General features: G+C 44.3%; 1 protein-coding gene across 11 annotated transcripts in view; it reads left to right on the forward strand.

Moving 5' to 3' along the window:
- Positions 1 to 25,352, forward strand: part of LOC116943713 (catenin delta-2-like) — a 273,044-nt gene that overhangs the window by 230,945 nt on the left and 16,747 nt on the right. For all 11 annotated transcript variants that reach the window (XM_076067973.1, XM_032956809.2, XM_076067972.1 and 8 more), the window contains 4 exons: positions 590 to 740; positions 1,435 to 1,789; positions 2,779 to 2,844; positions 4,016 to 4,100. In XM_076067973.1, coding sequence (XP_075924088.1) covers positions 590 to 740; positions 1,435 to 1,789; positions 2,779 to 2,844; positions 4,016 to 4,100 — 657 coding nt within the window. The remainder of the gene's footprint in view (positions 1 to 589; positions 741 to 1,434; positions 1,790 to 2,778; positions 2,845 to 4,015; positions 4,101 to 25,352) is intronic.

The raw sequence follows: 25,352 nt of genomic DNA on the forward strand, positions 1-25,352 counted from the left end.
CACAACATGGAAGTATGCATCTTCAGTGATAAGCAGGTAATTTTACTTTCAACTGGGCAAAACCAATTGGGACCAAAAATCCAGTTTTTATTTGGAGATCTGAATAATCTGAACCCACGTGCATGTGCACCACTAGGCCCTCATGCAAGGCATGAAATAGGGCCCCCTTGTCAATGGCCTTTGGATGGGGGCCTCCTGTCCAATTTCCTCCACGCGGCCAGACACCTGCACCGCTCGTATACCCGTATGTATGCCTTGGTGGAGTTGCACGTCTCGCCTGCTGGATAGGTACGCCACTGCTGTGCGCCTATGTTTTGTTCGTGTATGCCCACGCGGCGTGTCAGCGCTCTGCCTATATGTGTTTGTGTGACGATTATCTGAACCGGTCCTGGGCCTCCCCTAGGTCGATTCAGCCTTAAATGAGTACCTGCTACGGTGTGTAAACATCGTCACTGGGGTGACAAATGTTGGCCACCCACTCCCTCGTGTGCTTTGCCGGCCTCCATGGGCGCTGGCTAACGGCACCTGCCCCAACGGTTTGTTAAAGCTATCCGGGGGCTCTTTGTCTTTGTGCGAACGTTCTCTGCAGTGGTCGAAATACGTGCGTGCCATGGTGCGGCGTGAGAAGGGGCTGCCCGTCCTGGTGGAGCTGCTGCGCATGGACAGCGACCGCGTAGTTTGTGCCGTGGCCACAGCCTTGCGCAACATGGCCATGGACGTGCTCAGCAAGGAGCTCATCGGTGTGTACACGCAAAGAAAAAGATCCCCCTTTATATATTTTTATATATATACACCCTCGGGGCATGTGCTGTGAGCGTGTAGATTGTTGAGGCTGCCACGGTGCATGAGGGGGTGGGTGGCCACCATCGTAACCACCAGACTTTGTCTCCTCATTGCTGATGTTTTCGCACTGTACCCAGGCACTCATTTAAGGCTCAGTCGAAGTATGGAAGGCCCAGCACGGGTTCAGGTATACGCTAACTGGTGTTTGCCATGAGTGGAAATCGAACTCTGGTCACCGGGTTTTGTAGCACAGTGCGCTAACCGCTATGACACGCACGCACACACGCGCGCACACACAGTGCTACGTTCAACACCATTAGACTCACACTCTAACAAAAAGTGTGGAGGCCTTGATGCAGCGGTGTATTAAACATTACTGTTATTACTACTGTCTGGTTTAACGGGTAGCACCGTGTGTCATTCAGCACGATGTCCTGAAGTACCTCCGATTAGCATGGTTGGCTACTTACGGCGCGAAAGAAGTTCAACATACATACAAGTACCTGAAGTTTGAACATCGTTCCGAAACAACACACGGTACAGCTCGAAAACACGTCGGAGACCTATTATTAATACGATCATCATACACTCAGTTTGCCAGCTTGCACTTTAACCTCCCCTTCATTGACAAACACCCCACCCATGCGTCAGGCAAGTACGCGATGAGGGACCTCGTACAGCGCCTGCCAGAGCCCGTGACAAACAACAGCATTGCAAGTGGGGTGGTGGGAGGCAGCGGCGGTGGAGGAGGAGGTATGGTGAGCGGTACGAGCGGCGATGAAACTCCGGGCGCCACGGCGTCGGCGGCGTTGATGACAGCAGCGCGGGGGGCTGGCGGCAACGGTAACAATGGTCACGGGGAAATGTGCGCGTCGGAGGACACGGTGGCGGCCGTCTGCTGCGCCCTCAACGAGGTGACGACGCAGAATATGGAGAACGCCAAGGCGCTGAGAGACGCCGGCGGGATCGAGCGGCTGGTGCACGTGACGCGCGGGCGCACTGACAGGTGGGTGGCGCTGCCCCCCCCCCCCCCCCAAACAGGCTGCGTTCGTTCTTGGGGCACAAGTCGTTCCGTTGTGTTGCGGTCTGTCGGCCAGTCTCGGTTAATTCATGTGAACGATTTACATTTAGAATTTCGATTTAAAGCTTTCGTGACCGCAGGGATTCATCTTCTGGGTTCTTTTGGTAAAGTCACGTAGAATGCAGATAAAATAATAAAAATAATAATAACAGAATAAAATTCTCACGACGTTTCGGCCACAACACAAGTAGCCTTCCTCAGGTGAAGAAACAGGACTGTCCGAAGACAGCGCACTCTAAGCCATGTGGCATAATTTACTTTCCTTGAAATTCTCGGTTCCAAAATGGTTATTTAAGCATGCTGTGGCCATTCTCAGTGGCAAGGGCAAACATGTCCATCAGAGCGATAAAGATGCAAAGACTGTCTTGCTGTTATAAAAAAAAAATAATGCCTTCTAACTCGACAGATAGAGGTCCATTTGGGCACATTACCAGATGTCCTATAAAGTTGCTGTCCAAGCTTTTTTACTGGCTGGGGGGCCATGCACTGCTGCTGGAATCACTGGCCACACAGTGTAATCTTGGGCCGAAGTATCATGCGGTCTTTGATTTATTACCCACTTTATCAGAAGTTATATCGATCGAAACTGGTATTTTGTTTGGGTATTCAGTCCTGTTAACAGTGCTGATGGATAATTGCACACTGCGATTACACACGCGCACACATTAAATAGGGACAGAGTTCATACATTTAGCTGTGAGCGGAATAAATTAATATTTTAAAAAAAAATCAGTTCTCATCACGTGCATTACTGTACATTTCCCAATCACTTTTTTCTCCCATTTGCTGAAAGTAAATAAAACAGAATAAGTGATTTTTTTTCAGGTGTGTTTCTGCAATGGGCTGATTAGTGGACGTTGAATTGTGACACATTGTCTTAACCCCTTGTTTTTCCTTTGTGCACTCCAAAACAGAGTGGACTCCCTTCCCAAGGATAAGTCACGGATGTATGCCAGCGACACCTGGACCTCCTCGAACGGGTGCGCGAGGCCTTCCCTCATTGATCACCACTCTTTGTGTTCTCTCTGTCAGTGCATCCTCGTCAATGTTTATATGTATGGCTGCATCTGCTGAATGTCTGTGCATTTATGTCCATGCATTTATCTCTGCATCTGTTTGGCTGTGTCTGCATAATGCCTGTCCCTCTCTCGCAAGTATGTATGTGCATGAAAGTCGATGTATCATCGTGTCTGGCTCTTTTCTTATGTTCCCGACATTTTGTTATCTATGTCATCTCAATCATTTTGTTTGAGTGCCAAATACGTATTTTTCTGTTGAATTTTAAGTTGCTCTGGAGGTGGCCGGGTGGCTCGGAGGTCGGAGCGTTGAGCTGACACCGTTGAGATCCTGGGCTCGAATCCAGGCTGCGGCCTGTGATTAATCCAGGTCCTCGTGTGTAGCGAGTTGATGGTCTCAGAACAATAACCAGTGAAATAACCATTGCAATACATTCGGTTTGCTTAATTTGGTTAAATTTCAGCTCCGAGATAGAAAACCATAATTTTGACTGTCCATGCCTTGAACCATTATTCTCTATGGCAGGGAAGGTGGGAAACTGCTGCCCCCCCCCCCCCCCCCCCCACTGTATGAACCACAGGTCACTTGAAGGGATTCCAGAAGCTTTGCTTTCTGTGATATCCACTTACATGGGGCCATTCTCTCACACAAAGGGTGGAGGGATGGCACAGTGTTTAGTGTGGATTTTTGCTGGCCATCGAACAAAGATGGTAACTGCATCTTCGTGCGCTTTCAGATGCACTTCTGCGGCCGTCTGGAATGTTCTTCCTTCCGATATTAGGAAGCCACTGGAGCTTTGCACTTTTAAATCTAGATTAAAAACTCGTTTCTTAGGAATAGTTTGTTTGTGTGTTTAGTTTCTTGTCCTTCCCCCGCACCTCTCATTAGCACGGTTGGCTATGTACAGTGTGAAAGAAGTTCAACATACATACATATTCAATTGTGCTATGAACCTGGTGACCTGAATTCGATTGCTGGCAGTGGCCAATATCAGTAGCATGTAATATCTGAACTATGCTGGACCCCCTGTATGGCCGCCAAACTGCCACAGTGTAGGGGATGCCTTCAAGCAGCATTGGATTGGCAAAGAGGCTGTGCATCACAATGCATTGCTATGTGTTCTGACCCATGCAGGTTCTCTCCGAAGGTCGTCAAAGCAGCGGCGCAAGTTCTGAGTACCCTGTGGCAGTATCGTGATCTGCGAGCCCTCTACAAGAAGGTGTGGTGTGTGTGTGTGTACCAATCCAGGACCTCTTTCATTTACTTTGCATTCGGCCTCTCTTGGAGCAATTGCACAAGTAGTCATCAATGCTTTGCAAATGACAGGTTCTCTGAATATATCGTATTTTTTAATTGATTATTTTACCATTACCTTTCAAAAATGTAGTTTATTGGCATCATCTCATGAGACAATGAAAATGTTTAATTCAGATCTTTTGCAGGCATTAATGCAATGCCACACGTTAGAGGAATGGCCAATGCAAGGTGTCATGGAACTAATTCTGAGATTTCGACCAATCGTTTATCATCGGCGCGAGGAGCACTGCACTTATCCGTGTGCTCTCTCGTAAAGTTGTTCATTGTTTGGCAGAAAACCAACGTGTTTATATTTCCAGAGCTGGAATTTGCCAAAGTAATCGAAGAAAATCAAATTCATTATTATTTGTGATGTGAAGTCGCATGTGTTTCATTGTGCAACTCTGATCCCTTAACTCAAAAATCCACGTTGGATAATTCCTGCAGTGTTGATGAGAAGACACTTATACATTTTTGTTGCTGCACTATTTTTTACCCACCCGTTGTACTGGCTTCAGTTTACATCAAAGCTAGAGAGCACCTTAAGGCTGGACAAGCCAGTCGGTGACAAGTAAGGGCACGTTAAGAAAAGAAAAAACGATTGTTGCGTTACTGTACATCGTGTTGTGCGTGAGTAATGATTATTTTAGATTTGCAGTATTTGTGTGGTGTGTAATAGGCTCACAGCAACCCCTGTAGCCACCGCAGTTGCGACGTTGACTGTAACGTAAACAGAACAAATTTAATTGTAATTTTGTATCATGAAGAGATTCCCGAGGTAATGAACGGCTCGGATAGTTCCATTCCTCCGTGAATGGTAAATAAACAAAGTCGGGTTGTTGGTTCGTGATGCTTATGTATGCGAGTAATGTTGATGGATTGTTGTACGATGATTTTACGTTTTAGGCTGCGTCCGCCAAAGTGACATCTAATGTAGCTTCTCCCCTCTCACCCCGTTCGTATCTGCTTGTAGCCTTGCTCCTCCAAAAGGGGGCAGATACCCCACTGGAACAGAAAGAGACTCAAAAGCATGATTGACAAATATAAAATGTGAAATAATCATAAGAGTCATGATGAACAGCTATATTTGGATTGGAAACAAAAAAAGCTATATCTCAATAACCACAGTCATATAAACCTGTAAGAAACTAGTCATATCAGAAGCTGCAAGTTGAGCGATCGTTGACCTTTGGCAACCTTAGAGTAAATTTCGATTTGAAGCTTTCGTGACTGCAAGGATTCATCTTCTTTGGTTCTTTCGGTAAAGTCACGTAGAATGAGAATAAAATAATAAATTGATAAAATAAAATAACAATAATATTCTCACTACGTTTCGGCCACAACACAAGCGGCCTTCATCAGGTGAAGGGACAGCGCTGTCCTCCAGACAGTCTCGTCCCTTCACCTAATGAAGGCCGCTTGTGTTGTGGCCGAAACGTCGTGAGAATATTATTGTGTTATTTTATTTTATCAATTTATTATTTTATTCTCATTCTACGTGACTTTACCGAAAGAACCAAAGAAGATGAATCTTAGAGTAGTGCAATTTTTTCGTGATATTTTGTGCAACGCGTTCCTATCCAACGCAAAATAAATATTAATTGAAGGAAGCACAACTGGGATAACAAGGCGGAGTAGGGATATTTTGGCCAATTATGGAAGGCCGACCTGGATAAAAATGTTGAAAGAAAGTCGTGAGTGAGAGCAGAGATACATTTGATGATTAAAAGCAAAAATACCAATGTGCCTTAAGGAGAAAGCTTGCAGTCGGCATATATTACCTGTCACGAAATTTGGATTGGACACAAACACTGACAAATAATGTGGAGAAAAAAAGCTGTAAAATTTTCAAAGACTCATGGAGAGATGATGCTGGGAATTACAGAGACAGAAAGAAGAATTAATCACTTGGAGAACATGAAATTTAGACAATTTTTGCTGACTGTTAAGACAAGTTCTTTGGTTTGGACAGGACACATTGCTAGATGCAATGCTCCCCTGTGTGGCTAAACAAGTGATCCTGTGTCCCCATGTGTATGCGTTGGTTGGGTCGTGGTCTAATCGTAGCTGATGCACACCAATATGCTCCCTAATCTCTGATGGACCAGTTTCATGAACTGGCTATACTTTTACACCTGAATCTGACATGAAAGTCGCTTCGTGTATGAATAACTCGAGTGCAGTGGACGAGAAACGAGAATAGTCTCAAGTACAGTTTACCTTTTAAATGTTTTTTTAGTCACGTTTGTTTTTGTATTTTTTACTATTGTTTTTATAGTTTACCAGGTAAGGCCCACTGAGCTATATAGCTATTTTTCAGAAGCTATCTGGGCACAAATGCTAGCTCAACCAAGTGGCTTATCCCGTGGAAATGTAAAGTTGGCAGCCATATACTCTAAACGCACATTTCTAAATGTGGAGGGTAAAGCCGGAGAAAAATCTTCGCAACTACGGGGAGAACGTGGAAACCAAATATGCAGGTGTCAGGGTTGGAATCTAACCCACGACCTCCTGCTTATGAGCCGAGCTAGTTAACATCTCGCCACCGTGGTGCCCCGTATTACATCTGTGTTACATTATTGCTTTTGCACAATGTATTTGGTATTTAATTACTTCCTGACTGAATAATTATCTCAAATACCCCCTTATGTTGTGACACCACAAGATCCACCGCATGGGAGGCGCAGTATAAATAACAAATGATGGTGATGATGAGGTCATCCCACCATGAAATGGGTACCAATCGCTGTGGTGAGATTAGCATTAACACTGGGGAGACCGAGCATGACCAGGCATGGGGTGCTGACCGCATGATCGTTTTGTGAATAGTGCCAACCTTAATAAATACTCACTCACAGCAGTTTATGTAACCATCAACAGAGTAAAATGGAGTCTATTTGTACATTTTGTGGGTAAAGTACACAACCATTTTATCTGGAAATGGAGTTTGGAAAGTATATTTAATTGCCATCTATAAAACAATAATCTTGCCTTGAATTGAATGACTTCCAATCTTTTAAAAAAAAAGGTTATTCCAAAGCCACATAGGAAAGTGAGTGAATGATGCTTACATCAGCAGGGTCCCCTATTGATTTTGCTCTAGACGTAGCAATATGAGACAATGTATTCCATCGACGTAAACGCAGCAGCAGTAGACAACTTGAAGCTGTAATGTCTTGCTTGGTTGCTTCTGTGGAGAGTCCATTTTAGCAGTGGTTAGACAAATGCAGCTCCACCCCTCTATCCATCCCGGATGTCCCTCTGCCCTTCATTATTCAGACCTTCCAGTGCTTTTTCTCCCTCCGAAGATATCCTTCACCATGTCCCAGTCATTTCCCTTATCCTCGTCTTCCCCACTCTCTCGCTCGGCCTTCTCTCCTTTTCCATCTGGCAGGATCTACGATCTCACTTGTAGTGTAATTAACACAAAGCATGAGAAATTGCCGCTGTCATGGAGCGGCTGGGCTGATTTGTTGGTTGGCCGGTGAATGTGTATGCACGTTTTTCCTCGTGGTTTCATACAAACTAATTAGTTAAACAAATATACCGTTTCCAGCATCCAGTCAGCCACACTCACCCAGGCGTGCCATCCTTAATACATACGCGCGCAAAATGTGCTGTTGCGCTTGCAAGATAAATACGAATGTGCACACATGCCCACACACAAATGCAAAGTCCATTTGATCTGCGCCTCGCACAAAGAATGCTCGCGCCCCAGGAGCCTTAAACGCATGCACAACCACACCCTCTCCTCCAGGGAATACTATCGTCCACCTCCAATTATTCACATCACACACACAAGTGGGGCTTGAATGCACGCACACACACACACACGCAACCGGGCCACAAAGTGGCTTGCATATTCAAATGTGCGCAATGTGACCGTTAAGCAATATGCACGCGACCTCGCACACGCAAAATGCAAAGATCCCCCATGCAGCTTGCACAGCCTGTTGGGGCAAGTGCCATTAGTGAGCACCTGTGAACGCTGGCACGTGCCACGAGGGGTGTCCAGGGCCGTTACCTGGCCGTCTTTGTCTCCCCAGTGCTGACGTGCGCACACACACACACACACGCATAGACAAATACACACATGTAATCACACTTAAGGAAACAATTTGTCTCCGGTCCCTCAGGGATCTGTTAGGTTCGCTGCAATTGGGGAGCGGGTGCATTCCAACGAGGCACGCCCCCAATACCAGGGAGGGTTGAACATCTCGTGCCGTACCCGGACACGTGTGTCCATCCGGCGCGCTGTCAATCCCAATCTGAGGAACACATTCTATTTAACGGGCTGACCGAAAGCGCGACCTCCGCGAATGCTGGACCAATTAGGTGTGCGAGTTTGCAGTGAGCTCGCAAACCGTGGCGGAATACGGGCATGCGCGTGAAGGGTGTACGTGGAACGGGCACGTGCAAAAGCGCACGTGAAGTTTGGTAGGTTCCTGTGAGCATCTGAAAAGCCTCCAAATTCTTGTTAATGTCACAACGCTGACAAAGGAATGTTCTTAGAAAATTAATCCGATGTTGTTTGTCGTGGCTTAAAAAAAAATATTCCGAAGCTTGTGATGCCACTGGGACAAAATTCGTGTGTATCTCGTACGTGCATGCAGTCTCATGCAAATGCCGCTCGCACACACTCCCGCACACACACACTTGTGCACGCGTGCACACAGGCACATGTGCTCCATCTCCCATGACTAATCAGGCATTCCTGGCGCCTTTGAAGTCTTAGATGTTTGCATTTAACAAAAAAACATGTGCAATATATATAAATTGGCTGTGCACATTTTAGATGTTTTTGTAGAAATAACGCACGCTGCATTGATGTGCAGACTTGAATAGCATCCCCATCATCGTTGAGCATTCATATTATGGAGAACTGCATTGGATATATGCTTTGGTAACTATAGATTGAGTGACCTTATAGACTGGAATAATTCAATCGTTGTGCATGCTTTTTGAGTATGTGTATCCCATTGTGTATCTGCTACTTTGTATGGGAATAGCCTCTTTTGCTTTCATTTATAACCTTTGCTCCATATTTTCAAGTTTATTCATCTTTATGGGTTATCTTTCTTGTATATGTGTTATTTGTATAGCCGTGCCCACTGGCATTTAGTATTTCATTGCCATATCCGTGTGTTTCATTGCGCATTCAAATAGCGATGTAATGTGAATAGTGGTGTTAATTATTGCAATGTGTATTTTGGAGCGAAGCAAAGTTGAGCCTTCTGATTGAGGTGTGTTCTGGGTTGTGCTCGTGTTGAGCATTTATTTTTGTGGAGCTTTCACCATGCACTACTGCGGGCATCATTCAACCTCCTGAAGATGGTTGCGGTCATGTGTTGCAAAGGCTTATTTGTGTTATCATTATTACTTCACTTGGTTATACAGAAAAGCCTCACCGAGTCCCAGGACTCTTTTTCAAGAGGGTCCTGCCAAGTTTTTTTCCTCAGCAGATGGTTATTGCTACGTCGATTCCAATCAAGTTTATATCTGCGTATTTCATAATACAGGCTTTTTTGGGGGTTTGATTGCGTGAATATAAATATTAACGTGTGAATATGAATATTTACGTTAATATAAATATGTACGCGATCTAACCCCAAAAAAACCTCTGTTATGGATGATATTGGTCACGAAAGCCTGTGTGTTAAACTGATGTGCGTAATTCATTTCAAATTTGACCATGACACCAGCACGCACGACTCCCTTCCACAGTGGCCGACTCTTGCGAGTAACGTCACGGGATATTTCATATCCGCTGGGAAGCAGATGGCACATACTGTTTTCACGGTTAATACACCTCCCAGTATTGACCAGGACGGCCACTGAATATGAGCCTTGAACCTTGGCGAGAATCGCCCAACACCCAACCGCTGGGCCATCTCACCACACCGAATTGAGCCTTGTTAGTACTTGGACTGGCGACCGTCAGAACTTGCCAGGTGTGGTAGATGAAACACTTTGAGGTGGCCAGGGGATAAGTGTTTAGCGCCATTCCTTGATATAGTTGCAGTTTATCTGGATACTCCTCCCGCATGTCACACTCTCATTAATGACATTGGCCAAACATCTCACCCAATACAGGAACCTCCGAAAAAAAATGAACACTTAGGAATTTCTGGATGGATAATAAATCATTGGGTGGATAATCATAATGATTATTTGATAATGTTTTTTTTTAAAACATGAACGAATTAAAATATATGTAACCCCTATTAATATGTAACATTAGAATTGTAGTGAGTAAAGATGTTGGTTGATTTTAAATTAGCGTACTGTTGTATTTGTGCACATGCCTTGTATTTGCAATTTGTATAATTTGGTCACTCGTCTTTTTCCACAACATAAGCCGCACAATTTGTTTGTTGGAGCAAAAACATTTAATGTAATGGCTCAGCGTCTCCGACCCAGACCAGCTCATCATCATAATCAGTGGCTTGGGTGGTAAAGTAATTGCACAGCAATTAAATTCATGCTAAAGACAGTGGTGCAGTATATACAGCAAAAACGCAATGTTAAATGCTTATTGTCGCGAGTAACTATCCATATATTTTTTACGCCCTTTTGCCTACTGTCAATTTAACTCACACGAATTGGGTTGTATAATCTGAAGGCAGGCATTTCTAGCAGCGACAGAAGTGCATATTACTGCAGATTGGTTTAACGCGCCACGCAAAATATACCCCAGTATGGAAAACGGAACGGAGTTAATTGTACACCTATGCTGCTATTCTCAATCCACTGCTGAATGAGGGCCTCTCGCCATGCTGCTTAGATCATGGGGGAATTTGTTTTATCATATTTGTCTACTTTAGTCAGTGCAGGTTGGGGAAATTAGGGAGCATGGCCCCGTGTCAGCCTGTTCGTGCATGGTGGTGACCCATTCAAGCAACTACTGCAGTTAACCCTGGCCTGTTTAGTGGCAATATATTTAACTAATACATGCCCATCCATTATATCCAGTAGACAGCACGGTTCTACTGTGCCGTTTTGTTTATTGAGTTTGTGAGCCAGTTGACCAGGTTTTTTTATTATTAGATGTTATTTATTTCAGCAAGAAGAGCCCAGTAAGTTGTGAACCTCTTGTTTCATGGGCATCCTGCAAAAGTACAAATGTTATACTGTGGAGATCTTAGTTACCTCGCAATATCAAAAAGGGAGTATCAGTACGTGCTTTACATGTTACAGGGATAGGGAACTGGTCAAAAAAACTTTTAAAAACTACTACATTTTTTTTACTTACAAAAATCCCGGGAAAAAATGCTTTGAACAAAGAAAACGCAATCTGCATTGTACAAGAACATAACCCACTTTTCATCCACACAACCAGAGAATACACGCTCATTATATCTTGGCTCATTACTATCACAACAAACGATGATATATTTGATAACGCACAATAAAAAACGCGATTTATTAAGAATATTACAATTTTAAAACATTTTAAACTTTTCAATCTTAATGATGATTTCCATACTGTCTGAGACACCATTCCAATTTCGAGCCAGGGTATTTAAAACATAGGTAGCTGCTGCCACTGGTTCAGCACCAATGACGGCACTGGTATGGGAGTTGCATTGCTGCTGCAGATGCCAAGTGTCGTTGTAAAGTACGTTTCTGTCTTTGTGTAAAGCCTTTGTTTGCTGTTTGCTACATAGCCTTGTAAGCACGCACAATTGCAACTAAACTTTCTTTTGTTTAGGATCAATAGTTGAGTTTTTGTAGTCGCCCCAGGTATTGCTCACGGATACTACCAGAGTGGTTTAGTGTAACTGTATCTTCCATAGAATCGTTACCCTAGATTTATGTACAAAAATACATAATTTACCTCCATGAGTTCTCCTATCATAACACTGTATTATTTAAAAAAAAAATGCTGGCTGGCTGGTGCACAGACTGGCAAGTACGTGGTGGTGATCTCACCCTGCATCCCGCAGCATTGAGCCGGGTTCATGTTACGTGCTGCCGTCACGTCTCCCCCACCACCCACTCCCACCTGGCCGTGTATCCCTCGCAAATGCGCGGGCAGTGCTTGAGGCTCTGAAGTTGCACGGTTGGCTAACCGATTGGCACGGCTGGCTACCGATTAGCACGGTTGGCTACGTTACGGTGTGAAAGAAGTTCAACCTTCATGCGTACTTACATGAATTAATACATCTGATTGGCATTGTCACTGGTTCACTGTAGCTCAAAAACTCAGTACTACAAGGCATGTGGTGAAGTTAGGAGATGTCAATGTGCTCGGCATTTGAAGGCCTGGAGACCAGAATCTGTGATTTCTCCGACAATGTATTCAGGGAGCCAATTCCCTATCTGGACAGCAGAGTGAAGGGAGCTTCTGTCCAGGGAGCGATGTTCTGACAACTGGGGGGCAAGGGCATGGCTTGGCAGGGTTGTGGACGATCGGGTGGCACGGTGTCTTTCGTATGGGGGTGGAAGCATGGCCTGAAGATCTGTGGGGCAGTGGTTGGTGTGCATTTTGACAGGACTGTGACAGAAGCAACTTGTCGATGGTGATGCAGGTTCGGAATGGTGAGTTGTGTGCTGGTGGTGGCTTCATCCACACCAATTATTTTCAGCGCATTACTCTGGATGTTGTTGAGGTGAGTTGGTGGGGCGTTCATCCAGCACAAAGACACTGCGGACTTGAGCTTTGTAGACTGTGGCTCGGCCCTGTGTGTCAAGTTTGTTGTCCACCTTTCTCAATGCACCCATTTTCTATCCTGCTCTAATGGAGATGTTGGTGAGATGTTTTGACCATGTGAGCTTGCTGTGAATGGTAACACCGAGGCTCTAAAGCTTGTTGGTTGATGCTAGCTGACAGTCACCAAAATGAAGATCCAGCTTGGATGGAATTATCTTCTGAGATAGTATTTTGGTCTGGCACTTTGATGGTTCGAAAGTGATCTTCTATTTTTCTGCCCAGATGGTAATTTTATGAAGATCCCTGTTCAGGCTAGCTGCCACTGCGTTGCTTTCTGCAGGCGATCTTATTGGAGCATAGAGAGTTGAGTCGTCAGTGTAGAGATACAGCTGAGTTCTCGCAGACATCGACCAGGTCATCAATGAAGATGGAGAAGAGAAGTGGACCGAACATTGATCCTTGTGGTACAGAGGCATTGATGGGAGAAGGTTATGAGGCCTGGCCGGACAATACAACTCTGATGGATCTGTTGGAGAGGTAGCTCTGCAGCCATGTCAGAAGTTGTCCAGATACCCCCTTGGAGCAAAGTTTAGCATATAGGCCGTTGTGCCACACTTTGTTAAAGGTTCCTTTGATGCCCAGAGCTATGACACAGGCTTCTTCCTCCTTGTCCAGTGAGGTGTTCCACCTCTGAGAGAAGATATTCAGAAGGTCCACTGTGCTGTGACCTGTTCTGAATCCAAACTGTCTGCAGGAGATCAGGTTGTTATTCAGCATATACCTTTGAAGTTGTTTGTTCACTGCTCCCTCCATAACCTTGCTAATGATGCTGAGCAGGGATATGGGGTGATACTTTGATGGGTCAGCTTTAGAGTCCTTATGTATTTGGATTACTGATGCCAGCTTCTATTGGTTTTGGAATACTCCATTTGAGAAGCAGCAGTGGAAGAGGCGACACAGAGGGCTTGCAAGTTCAGCACTGCATTCCTTGAGAACTCTGGTGGGGATTAGATCTGGGCCGGTGGCTTTCTCGGGCATGAGTCGCTTTAGGAGCCTGTTGATGTCTATGGGCTTGCAGGTGATGTTCTCAATAGAGCAGGTGGTGCTTGTTTTAATGTATGGGGCCAGATCTTTTTCATCTTGGAGACGGCATTTCTTTGCAGAAGTCTCACAGAACACTTCTACTTTATCCCGTGCTGTGATATGGGCAACATCATTGTGCACAATGACAGGGATGTCAGAGTTTGCAGCTCTTCCAGAGAGGGAGTTGATGAGCCTCTACCATTTCTTTCTGGTTAAGGTTCTATCAGTAAGCTCCTTGAGTTTGATGTCGTAGTTCCTTCTAGCCTGCTTCTCAGCCAGGTTTAGAGTGTCTTGCTTGGGAAATTTTCAGCTTGTTGACGGCAGTGTTATTTTTCTTGAGTTGGCGGAAGAGTCATTGCTTCTTTGTTGTAGCTCTCCTGCACTTTTCGTCAAACCATGTCTTATGTCCGGGCTTTTTGGTGACAATTTTCCTGGGGATGTATAACAGCTCCATAGCATTACAGATGATGTCAGTGACCTCGCCACACGTCTTCTAAGGGTCTTTCACCGAGAAGACTCTTGACCGGTCTGTAGATGCGATGAAGCCTCTCATTCCCCAGTAGTTGGCTTTGTTGTATTGCCACACTTTCCTCTTGTAGGGCTTGTTTTTCTATGCATGGACATCAAGCTTTACCAGGACTGGGTTATGGCCTGAGGTACCCAGGTTGGCAAGCGTTGTAGATACGACAGGAAGGTCAGTAATGACAAGGTCCAGGATTTGGTCACCTCTTGTTGGAAATTCAACAATCTGTTGAAGGCCCAAGCAGCTTACAAGCTATAACGCTTGGTGGCCAGCTGAGACTTATTCGATTACCTAGCCGGTCTTCATGATGGACATTGAAGTCTCCCACCAGCATGATGGAATGTGCATCAAACTCTATCATTTTTGACAGGGTTTCAGTGTCCAGGTAGTTAAAGATGTCATTGGTAGCACTGGGTGGTCTGTACACGGCTCCGATGAATAGCTTCCGGAAACATAAGTTGACTGTGAGCCACATAAATTCCATGTCTGTTGGATATCTTTGGGAGTCATGATTAATCGCAATTCTTCGTAGGCAGTACACTGCAATTCCCCCTCTGGATGAGGCAGTTCTATTTCTTTGGCAACACATGGTGAAACCAGGTATTGCAATGCAGTCTGCTCTTTCTTAAACAGATGGGTCCAGGAATGTTTCCACCACGATGAGAACAATGGCTTCCTTCTCCTTGCACAAGTTGGCGAGTTCTCCAATGTTGCATCTCAGGCCACGGATGTTGACCTAAATATTTTGCGGTTCCTTGTCTCGTAGTTGGTGGGCAGAGATATGTTGTTTCCATATTGATCCTTCCTTTCGAGGCTTGGCTTTGTTTCTTGTATTAATTGAGAGTAGTGTTCGAGGGTTGATGGCCCTTGACCCCAGACAAAACTGAGCAGTGTGGTGGAGGTATATGCTATACATGACCTGATCTGAAAGCATCCGAAGACTCATAACAAATCGTGCTCGGGTAAGAGTCACTCGGGCAAGGGTGGGATGAACAGCACTTTTTTATACCCCCACTACTCCATCAGTATGCCTGCAGTACTGAAGAGATGGCCTCACCCACAGCTGACCATGTAAAATATGGAATATTGGAGCAATGCTGGGCCAATGTTGGTCCAATCGGTTCCAGCCACATACCAACGTAGGCCCAACGTTGGCGTGTTTACTGGGGAGTAACTTCCCATTGTTGTTCACATTTATCAATGCAGATCTGGGCGTAGGTATTGCCATTGTTCGATTTGACAACACAAATTATAAAGAGGATCAAGGGCCAAATTCACGCGTGGGAAAATGTTTCTTTCACCTAATATTTATTGAAAATGTACCAATTTCTCCATTACTAACAATGTGACAAATCACCCACACGATGTGTTGTGGTTCCATTTTATTGATGAGAGAAAATGGCCCTGACATGTTTAAATAACATAATAAAAAAATAAGTGACAGTTAATTTTAAAAATAGCAAGTATAACATCGTGAAGTGCACCAGTCAAGAAAGTGAAAGCTTTACAAAAGTATAATTTACAGCCCTTTTTAATTTTTCTGATGGATCAAGGCCCCCCCAGTCACGTTTGTCAAGGCGATTGTACCTGACAATACTTCACCATGTTAATCAATGTGGGTTGGTGAAGAGTGGAAGGCCAGTTATCAATCGCCGCTGATCTTAGCCGTCGCTGGGAATAGATTAAAAAAATAAAACAATACAAAAACCACTTTGCTAGATTTACTGGTTCAGAAAACTATCATTATCTGGAAATATCTCTGAAATTCACGAAGCATGTCCCCGAAGATCTGGACTGGATATCAAAACTTTAATGGGATGCTGTAAAATGTCACTGTTCCTCCACCTTCCTCTTGCACCTCCGATTAGCACAGTTGGCTATGTACGGCGCGAAAGAAGTTAAACATACAGTACATACGTAATTTATGGTTCAGAAACAAAGACTGGAGACAGAAACGTGAATACACGCAGCACTGGCAACCGAAGTACAGCAGCACTGAATTTATTTGTACCTTCTGCAGGCATGATGCTCTTGCCTACCCGAGTAGAACCGGGCGTGACAGCGCGTGAATGGTGCCGGCTTTACCGGGCGTACAATGAGAGTCGATCAGTACGCGCCAGAGAAAGTATTTCTCTCCCTCCCAGAAATACGCCAATTCCACAGAGTGGTCAAACTCTCACAAGAAGTTTAACAAATGTTTCCCTTAGGCAGGGCTTTTAGACAGCCAAGCCATCTGCTGCCCAATCAGGCAGGACCATGAACGGCCTCATTCCTGCCTCTCCTCTCAGCTGGTTAAGGGTGGAGTGATGGATGGCGCAGTGATTACTGCACTGCGCGATTAACCCGACGACCAGATTTAGATCCGTGGCCACAGCTAACTTTGGTGCTGAGTGATATCTTAACAGGTCCTGGGCTCCACCCCAACTAGCCCACACTGAGCAGCATGCCCGAAAATGGGCACACAAATCTCTTTGACTGACGTGGCGGTAACCTTAATTCAACAACGCATTGACAAAGGCTGGAAATTATTATTTTAAGCCTAAGAAAGGTCCTCCAGCTGGATTTCTAGACCTGAAATGAGAATCCCTTTTTATATTTCCTTTAGGTTAAATGAACCTGACTGTTAAGGACTGGGTGAATGTTTGACATGGCCTGGGAGTAACACCATGTGCGAAGGACTCCCATAGGTCAGCTCAACCTGAAATGATTATCCTCTGGTGACATTTCCCAGGTTAGCTTGATTTTACCATACAACACCACGTTGGTCGGGTGCGGGTTATCAAAGCAGGGAGCATAGACCTGGGAGCATAGAGGCACAATACAGCAGTGGATTTTTCTGCACTCACAACATAGCACAGGCCTATAGCCGCTCATGAAAACCTGACGTGCATGATGTTCACCCATTTGAACACTGTCCAGGTACAACCTCTGCCAAGCTGCCAAACATCTGATGAGGTCGGGCACGTTCCAGTTGATTTTGTCATCGGTCTTCTAGTTGACTGGAAATTAGAACCTTCTGCGGTGAACGTTTAAAACACTGGCGTGTGCGACTCTACATTGAAACTGAAATCCATGCCACTTTACTTTCAAATGTACGTGCATGTGCTGCGTCTCAATGCTGTAATGTGCCCGTTACAGGGTCAGCCTTTTACATGCAGTTTTTTGAAACTTCACTTCAAAAAAATAGATGAATTATATTTTCCTGAATGCCATAAGTGCTACTCCTGCGATGAGTGATGCTTATCGATTTTGTTTATTTTTTTTGGTAGTGCAGTGCGGGGGGAGGGAACATGACCTCATGGGACCTGTTTACTGGCAGTACAGTTTTATTTCCTTAACATGTTCATGTTAAAGGATATGGTTGCATATAATGAAGTATAGACACATCACAGTTAACAATGGAAATATTTCACGACATTATACTGTGGGATGAATCCAACCACATGCCATGTCAGGGATGAGAGATGTTTGACCATACTTTACCATGCTGGTTCAGTGTGGATTTTGGTGAAGAGGATGCCCTAAACCAGTTTAGATGTCAGCCGCCACTGCCAGGAATCGAACCCAGGTCGCCAGATTATTTGAGCAGTGTGCTAACCACTGCACCATCAGCATATTCATGCAGTATGGCTGTGTTTCGACAAACTGAAACTGACTAAACTTTTCGGGTTGAGTACATTACTCTGATACTTCTATGCCAAGTGTTTGTAAAGCGATGCGGTAATTTTCGGTTGTGTGCTACAGTGGCATAATACAGTGTGTAGATACACGCCCTTACTAAGCGTGTGTAACGTTGAAGTGATTTGTCAATTAATATCTTGCAATACATGCATCGAATTGCGCGTGTAAATGTTTTTATTCATACATATCTTGTATGTGATGGGTTCTTATAACCCTTGCATCCACCAGAGGTGCTAACACTCACCGCAGCGTAACAAAAAAGCTACTTTAATTTAACCAATACTCTCAGTTTTGACAAGTCATCAACTCACTGCAGTGTAGGGAAGAGATTATTGCACCCCTATCTTAATCCCAACATGGGCCATCTCACTACGCTGAGTAATTAATAACCCGCCACAGTGAACTTCACTAAGCCACTGACCTTGAGCCACTCACTGGAGGCCTTGATGGCACAGAATGTTCCAGAAACACAAGGGGCCAAAAGCTTTTTGCTCAAGGCAACCTCTTAGGTAAACGGTGGTGATGGTGGGGGGAGAATCACTTTTTGTGGTTGCTTAGGTTGACCCCAAAGACACTGGCACAGGACAGTGCACTGTGATAGACAGGGAGCATCGTGACATTTATATCGGCAGAACGATGGAATATAATGTCACCCTCAGACCCGGGGCTCTGTGCAGAGCTGGCGAGTAGTGTTCGAAGAAGATTCCGTGTATCTGTGCTTCGCCTGGACAACTTAATAAGCGTAAAGTCGCCCGGCATGGAAGCAGATTATGGATTCTACAATTCAAGGTCGCCGTTTAATCTTACTTTGGCTTGTGGTGGGGGTAGGGTTATGTGACTGATTGATTAAGCAGGGTCTGGTTAGGGTTGAGATGACATGCACCTTTGTGTGTGTGTGTGTCAGTGTGTACTCTGGTTTCTGGGTCCACTTGTCTGTATACACACCTACCACTGTTGTGTGCAATAATGTGCGTATGATTATCTAAACCAGTCCTCAGCCTCCCCTAGGTCAATTCCATCTTCAATGAGTACCTGGTGTGGTGTTTAAAAAGGTGGCCAGGCTTGGTGCTTGTCACACCACCATGCTAGTCTTCATAGGTGCTCGTTAACAGCGCTTGCCCCAACAGCTTGTGTAGGCTATAAAGGGGACCTTTGTTTTTGTGGTGAATGAGTTCCGCGTGTCTAAAGTGTGCCGGCGATGGCGAGCGCACGTAAACACGCGTGTGCATTCATCCACATGCGCTTCACGCGTACGTCCTATGTTAGAGAGGATGCACACTTGTGTTCATAACGGGTGTAGAAGTTTCAAAATATATTTTACGAAGCAATGCCTTGAACCCCAAGACGGCCTCTCTCCAGTAGCCAAAGCAGTGGCAGCGCTGCCCTTAATTAAATGCCGATACGTATCATCGTGCATTACTGCGGAGATGCCATGCGGTCGTGCTCTCTGAGATTAATGACACTGCCAGGACTGTAAAGCATGCGCTAGCCACTGCGTTTCATGTTTATGTTTCTAAAACGGTGGCTGTTATTGAATTAGGCTTAGCATTATTTGAACCCCAGTGAAAAACTAGAAGATAAAATTGTTTGGAAAGAGTGTTACATCTTTGTTGGGGGTTGTACCCCTTGCATTATCATTTTTATTGGCAGAGGTCATTTAATAATGATATTTTTATTGCTATATTCACATCGTTTTAGTGACACCTAATTGCTTAGGGCCTCGCTTAATTCAGGAGAGAAAACAAATCACATTTCACTGACAGCACCGTTTTCCTTATCTAGACTCAAATCACTGCGTGTGTATGTACCATAATGTATTTAATATGCTGATATAATGTGATCGATATTGCCCATGGAAAAGTCACCATGAATGCGCCCAATCGTGTCTCATTTTAGAAGCTGAGCAAGAGTGAGCCTGGTTCATTCCATACTTAGAGACCCCACTGAGGATTACCAGGGGTTATAGCCTAAGTCTGCGAGGTGCCCAGGAGATGACAGTGTTGAGTGTTACCGCTATTACATATGACTTTGTCCAAGAACTCTGTTTCTTCAACATAAAAAAACACTATTTAAATGGAATTCGTAAAATATCCCAAATACAAGATGTACCTGTACAATTATTCTGAGAGTAAGGCTTTCCTCTAGATATATAATCAACATTATTATTAGGAATAGGTTTTACCCTTTTAACTGGCACAAAAACTGACATCTTTATTCAAGGCATCATGTTTGCAATAACCACAACACAAGCAGTCAAAATGCAAACAAAAAAGACAACTCTGATAATAATATGCACTGTCCTTGAATTTGATTGGTCTACACCCGAGACAGCTTTTCTTAGAGCCTCGTCTCCATTGGTGTTGCACCAGAAGACGCCAAAAGGCGTACAACTCAAAAACAGCGCACTATCAGAGTATTGAGGGCTCGGGGTGAGCATTTACATTATGAGACCTCCTTTGCCAGAAACAAGATATAGGAATAGGTTTTACCCTTTTAACTGGCACAAAAACTGACACCTTTATTCAAGGCATCCTGTTTGCAATAACCACAACACAAGCAGTCAAAATGCAAACAAAAAAGACAACTCTGATAATAATATGCACTGTCCTTGAATTTGATTCGTCTACACCCGAGACAGCTTTTCTTAGAGCCTAGTCTCCATTGGTGTTGGACCAGAAGACGCCAAAAGGCGTACAACTCAAAAACAGCGCACTATCAGAGTATTGAGGGCTCGGGGTGAGCATTTACATTATGAGACCTCCTTTGCCAGAAACAAGATATAGGAATAGGTTTTACCCTTTTAACTGGCACAAAAACTGACACCTTTATTCAAGGCATCATGTTTGCAATAACCACAACACAAGCAGTCAAAATGCAAACAAAAAAGACAACTCTGATAATAATATGCACTGTCCTTGAATTTGATTGGTCTACACCCGAGACAGCTTTTCTTAGAGCCTAGTCTCCATTGGTGTTGGACCAGAAGACGCCAAAAGGCGTACAACTCAAAAACAGCGCACTATCAGAGTATTGAGGGCTCGGGGTGAGCATTTACATTATGAGACCTCCTTTGCCAGAAACAAGATATAGGAATAGGTTTTACCCTTTTAACTGGCACAAAAACTGACACCTTTATTCAAGGCATCATGTTTGCAATAACCACAACACAAGCAGTCAAAATGCAAACAAAAAAGACAACTCTGATAATAATATGCACTGTCCTTGAATTTGATTGGTCTACACCCGAGACAGCTTTTCTTAGAGCCTAGTCTCCATTGGTGTTGGGCCAGAAGACGCCAAAAGGCGTACAACTCAAAAACAGCGCACTATAGGAATAGGGTAAAACCTATTCCTATATCTTGTTTCTGGCAAAGGAGGTCTCATAATGTAAAAACATTATTATTATTATTATATCAGTGCATTGCTTGTAATGGTGTTCCTTTTTTTTCAATTTTATGCGATGCTTTGAAGAAAATGTGAATGCTTTTTGTTTACTCTTAAAACCAGTGGAGGCGTATTAATGCACACGTCACATCGTAAGGGGTATTCAGCTCGCATACAAAACAATATTTATGAAAGATCTTGATTTTAAGGAAATTGCAAATTTTTGGGAAATTAGTCGGATAAGGGGTAGAGGTTTTATTGAGCTGACCCTGACATCATGTCAGGGTTAGCAACTCGATAAAGATATAATTCAAAGAGCACTTTCAAACATTCACTCATACTTTGCCATTTATATTCAACCTCGAGTGCTGGTAAAAGCCATGGCAATGTTTACTGCTTAAATTAAAAGGGAGGCTAAAGGGACAACAACGTTTAATTGGCAGTTGCTGGTTAATTAATGTTCCAAGGCACTCCAATTATCTATAGTACATCCATAACAATCCTTAAATTATGGTAGGGGAAATTAATATGTTCATAAATTATGAACGGCTCGTGTGATTTATTGCCTTGGGGTGCACGACGGAGCACTTCTGCCTCACTTGGCCTGGATGAAACGTTCCGGCGTGTAAATTCTCAGTGCAGCTCGGAGGAGCGTGGAGGGAGTGGCAGAGGTGGGGGATGGATGGCGGAGGCGAGGGATGGATGGCGGAGGTGGGGGGGGGCGACGGATTGCGGAGGGAGGAAAGAAGAGGAAGTGGGGGGTGGAGTTGGGGGCTGCAATGAGTGGACGGGGTTTGGGAGCTGCAGAGAGGGGATGTCTGTTCCCCCTGCTGTGTCAGCGGCTTGACACTGAGTCACTGCGTTTATAAAAGCAAACGAGTATTCTGGGGGGTGTACTTCCCGGAGCCTCTCTCTGCAAAATTAGCTTGCATGTGCTGTGCCTCTGCTTGACACCGAGATAATTATGCATCTTGATTGAGAAGGAGTAATGCATTTCTGAGCGGTAGGTATGTGTGCAGAATATTATTTTTCTATAAATGTCAAATGGCGTAAATACAGTATCTGCAAGCAGTTTGATCTATTCAAGTTGACTTACATTTCCTATGATAATGCATAAAGACAATTTGCTTTATCTACCATTACATAGCATGGCAGAGTAGGCCAAATACTCTTGACAGGTGCCCTCTCGAGCTGCCTATAGTGCAGGTCCTTCGACCAGGCGTGGTGTGAGCAGGAAATTGCAGGGCTGCACCTTTATCTGCTTCACTATTACCCAGCGCATTGGGGTAAATCGATCACTAATTGCACAACACCTTGGTCCGCACCTGCACAGAAGAGGTGGAACGATGCGTTGAGTCATCGGTTAATATTGTTTCTGAAGCTCTCTCTGCTTGCATCGATACACATGCGTAGGGACTGGTGTTTTTCAATTCGCATGTTATATACTGGGTGGCCCAAAAGTTAGGACACGTGAGATTGTTGTATTTCTTTTAACAAATAACATAGGATGATTTTATTTATTTTAACAAATATTAAAACTGACTTCTGTTAACATTAATGCATGCATTAATCCTCTTTTCAAGTTCATGTAAAACTTTTTCAAGATTACAGCTGTCTTCTTCAGAAAAATGCACCCGACCACGGGGAGAACATATACATTCCAAATATATCCAGGCGTGAGAGTTTGGGATGAACCCACGACCTCCTGCATACTCGGCGAGGTAAAATCGAGTCATGACTATTCGCGTAATTGCTGGGGGAGGGATGCAACGCTCCACTACCCTGCTACATTGGCCAGAGTCCTACTATGAATGTGCTTATTCATATTCCTTATTGCCTAATACCGTTTTTGCTGGGCTTTTGTTTTTGTACTTACTCATTAAAATAGACCCAGTGGGTGGATATATGAAATAGGTCCATTCGTTATGAGAATAAATCTCAACGACACACTTGCACAGCTTCAGTTGGGTGGTTTTTGGTCATGCCGATATTAGATTCATTTGCAGGATGGAGCAGTGGCGAAGTGGTTAATCGCACTGCGTTATGGACACTGGTGAGTCACGTTCGATTCCATGCCATGGCGAACATCCCATGGAAAGTGATTATCTGATTGAATCTCCAACCCGCCCTTGATGAGCGTGGTGAAGTTATGGTTAAACAACCAAAATGACTCGTGCAGCATGGGGAAGTCTTCCTCCAGCAGTGGATTGACAAAGGGTTGCAAATTAATAATTAAATTATTATGATCATCTGCATTGAACACGCTTAGCCAGATAAATACCAGACGTTTCTTTCACCGTTTCTGACAGTCGTTTCCACTGAAATGTGCAGAACATTTGGGTTTGGTTTTTCCCCAACACGGATGAATGTTCATCACCCCCACGAGTTACATTAGCTCAGTTTTGTTAGGAACCTGTCAAATCTGGCATCGCTTCAATTAGTACGTGTGTGGAAATCCCCGCTACAGTGCCTCATAAGAATTATCCGCTGTCAAACACAATCTATACGAAATAAAACACAAAGGCTTGCATTATTGGCAAAGCATTCACAACACCATGTGGAATTATCAAATAATGCAATTACCGTTAAGGATAGTTTCTAAATAATTATATCAGACCGATGAATATATCTCACGATTGCAAGGACAACAGCAATCGTGAAAAAGCAATATATTTTATCGCTTTGGATTACAAATAGGCACAGATTGTATCTCGCGATGATTAAATGATCATTTATCTTGTGCAATGTGCATGCAACATGGTAAAACAACAATCCACGACATTGCATTCATTCTGCTTGGGAGGCAAAGAGTTGTTTAATATGGAATAGCGATGGCTTAATGGCTTCGATTTGCATAGAGTATGAGCCCCCCCTCCCCCCCCCCCAACGCTGAGTCCCTCAACACCGCACCTTCTCACCTCCATCAACCCACCTCAAAACCCCGATGTACAACAATTTGCTCCCACGCCTGTAGAGTAGCCCCCACCAATCATCATCTGCACAGTTTAAACCCACGCTGGGAGGTTGGGCTACGCGGTGGGGCTGCTTAATAGCTCAAATCCCGCTAATGAGTACGCCGTGTCAACATCGCATCGGTTCACGGGCTGTCGTACTGCTGCATGCAGCAGCAGCAGCAGCCCCTCTGGATTCGTCCCCACTCAGCTGGCGGGTGTAGATTATCCCGTGTCCCGTGTTTCTCGCATTCAACCCAGAGGCCACCGCTGCTAAAGAGTGTAGCGGTGTGCAGCATCAAGGCACGCTGTCGGATGCCCCCGCGGTCCCAGCGAGCCATGGGGCCATTGATTGGTTTGGCTCTGAAGACAAAATAATCTCATTAACCCGGAGTTTTATGACTTCGAGCCCGTTCAGCTGAACGCAGTTTGTTTATGATGTGATCCGCATATTTACGGTGCTTACTTTGGCCATGAGATTGGATCGTGGTAGCCTATACTTGCACGGTGTGTTACTTATTCTTGCCTGAAATATGCTGACCCTTGACTCGAGAATCATATAACAGTACAACTACTGTCTGTAGACATTCACGATTGTGCTATATGGCTCTCCGATGTGTTTTCAGATTATACCGGATGTTGAACACCATGATGTTGAACTTTTGCTCTGTGTTGCTAGAAGCTTCTTAAGGAACTGAATTGATTCAGTTACAGAAAAAACTCCCAGCACGCACAGCGAAATGTCAGATAGCATGTCAAACAACATGCACTATAACCCTAAAATATATCGGAGAGCCATTCAAGAGTAAGTTTTATTGATAAAAAAATATAGCCACCAGCTTAGAGAACAAGCAGGAAGAAAAAAAACTGTACCTAAATGTAAAGTAGCATTAATTGTTA

This window comes from Petromyzon marinus, chromosome 19 (genome assembly GCF_048934315.1).
Source record: "Petromyzon marinus isolate PM22_M1 ecotype Great Lakes invasive population chromosome 19, UKy_Petmar_22M1.pri1.0, whole genome shotgun sequence".
Classification (NCBI taxonomy): Eukaryota; Metazoa; Chordata; class Hyperoartia; order Petromyzontiformes; family Petromyzontidae; genus Petromyzon; species Petromyzon marinus.